The sequence below is a fragment of the Geospiza fortis genome, unplaced genomic scaffold, assembly GCF_000277835.1.
Source record: "Geospiza fortis unplaced genomic scaffold, GeoFor_1.0 C13810475, whole genome shotgun sequence".
Taxonomy (NCBI): domain Eukaryota; kingdom Metazoa; phylum Chordata; class Aves; order Passeriformes; family Thraupidae; genus Geospiza; species Geospiza fortis.
In genome coordinates, this window is record NW_005056799.1 from 1,133 (window position 1) to 2,984 (window position 1,852).

The window sequence follows — 1,852 nt, forward strand, 5'->3', positions numbered from 1 at the left end:
AGGAAAATTTCTTGGAGTCCATCTGTCTCCTCCTCCCTCCCCACTGCCCTTGCTGGCTCATGGCAGAGCGCAGGCAGGATCCCTGGCACAGTGGTGGGGAGCAGAGATCCAGCCTTTCATCTGAGCCCTTCCCTTTCCCCACTGGCCAGGCCTGACCTTGCTTCCTTCCCAGGAGCAGGGTTGCTGCCCTGCTGTCCTTCCCCAGGCCTGTTCCCAAGAGGAGCAGTGCTGCCTCATACCTGCCAGGCGGACGTCCACGGCAAACAGCAGCTGGGCAGATGGGTCGATGTCCGCCAGCCGGGCCTCGCTCTGGCCCTCGCCTTTGGCCTCCACAAAGGCATTGATTTGTTTCGCTGCCTCGCCTGGATTGGCAAAGTCAACAGCTCGGGCGTAGAATGCATCAGCACTGGGGAGCAAGCGCTCCATGAACAGCTGGAAGAGGGCTATGCCAGGGGCACAGAACAAGCTCAGTGTCTTGGAAAAGAGCAGCTCCTCGTCCCCACTCTTCACAAGTCTCTCGATCGTCCTCAGGCTGGAAAGGAAATTGCTTCCGACTGCCGTGGAAGTGCAGTCAGGGTTTCCAGAGGGGGGGACAAATCCCAGCAAACCCTGCAAATCAAGTGCTGTCTGGTTTGAGGCACCCAAGTAGAATGACACCAAGGAGCTGTAGAGGCTGGTTGGGGACAGGAGCACATTTTGGCCCCTCTGTGCTTTCTGCAGCGCGCTGTAAAACCGCATGCCCAGGACGTACACCAAGTCACTCAGATAGCTCCGCTCCTTCTCCCCCCAGGTGCTGAGGCTTGGGGCTTCCAGCTTGCTGTTGTCATTCATGCCACCTTCATAATCGGGTGTGGTTTGGGACTCAATGGAGACGGGAACAATAGTCTTTCCCTCCTGAACCAATTTTTCCAGCTTGTCACAGTCACTCTCATTGAAAGAAAACAAATTGAAAGGGTGGACGTAGACCCGGTCACAAGTCACCACAGTAAGGCAAGCCAACAAGCAGAGAAGATCTGCTACCAGATTCATGTTGGAAAATTGCCTCCACTGTGTCTGCTGAAAGGAAAAATTAGGAGGAAAGGAGAATGGTCAGTCTGTTTCAAGTACAGTTTCTCTTAATCACAGGGTGAGGTGCTAGTGCTGTGTTGGAGTTACAAAGGTGGGGATTTTGGTATTCAGTGGTGTTTGGTCTGACTCTGCCCCAAAAAGCCCTGAATGAGACAGACACCAGTTTCAATGGCAGCAGGTGGGAAATGGTAAGCACAGATGTGACTTCATTACCCACTGCAGTACCCTAAGGATTTATCATGGGAACAGTAGTGGATGCTGGTTATGCCTACAAACTAGAGCATGCTATTTCTGCAAAACCTTGTTTTGCAACAAATGCAACAACATTTGTTCCTGGGACCTGGTCAGAGCCATCTCTGCAAACTGCTGCACTGAGCCTTGCTGACACACAGACAGGCTAAGCAATGTGCCTGCTGTTATGCAGGAGTAGGTTTGGAAACCAGTTCTCTTAAGGCCCAAACACAGAACGTATGTCTGGTCAGTAATGGCTGTTTAGTCAGCAAAATACCTGGCACTAGCTGAGCACGTTATGTTTTCATAGCCCCGTGCAAACATTCATTCTAGCTTCTAGGCAAACACACTCCAGGCTCCCTTATACAAATGTGCTCACACTGAAACCATTTTTCATTGCACCTTCTATGTCTGAATACAGAGTTAGAAGGGGTAGGCTGAGTTTTACTCAGATGTGCAGGCAGTCTTCTCCTGAGGTAAAAGATCACTTGCTGCTCTTGTTTTTCCTGACAAGAAACAGAGAATTTTACTGTATGTGGATGTCACTGGTGTT

At 51.1% G+C, this 1,852-nt stretch overlaps 1 protein-coding gene across 1 annotated transcript; it reads right to left on the reverse strand.

The window, feature by feature from the left end:
* Window positions 1–239: 239 nt before the first annotated feature.
* Window positions 240–1,053, reverse strand: LOC102041540 (angiotensinogen-like; the record flags this gene model as incomplete). The annotated part of the gene is made up of 1 exon (XM_005431542.2): window positions 240–1,053. A coding segment is annotated over exon 1 (790 nt), but the record flags the coding sequence as incomplete, so codon positions are not given.
* Between the last annotated feature and the right edge of the window lie 799 nt (window positions 1,054–1,852).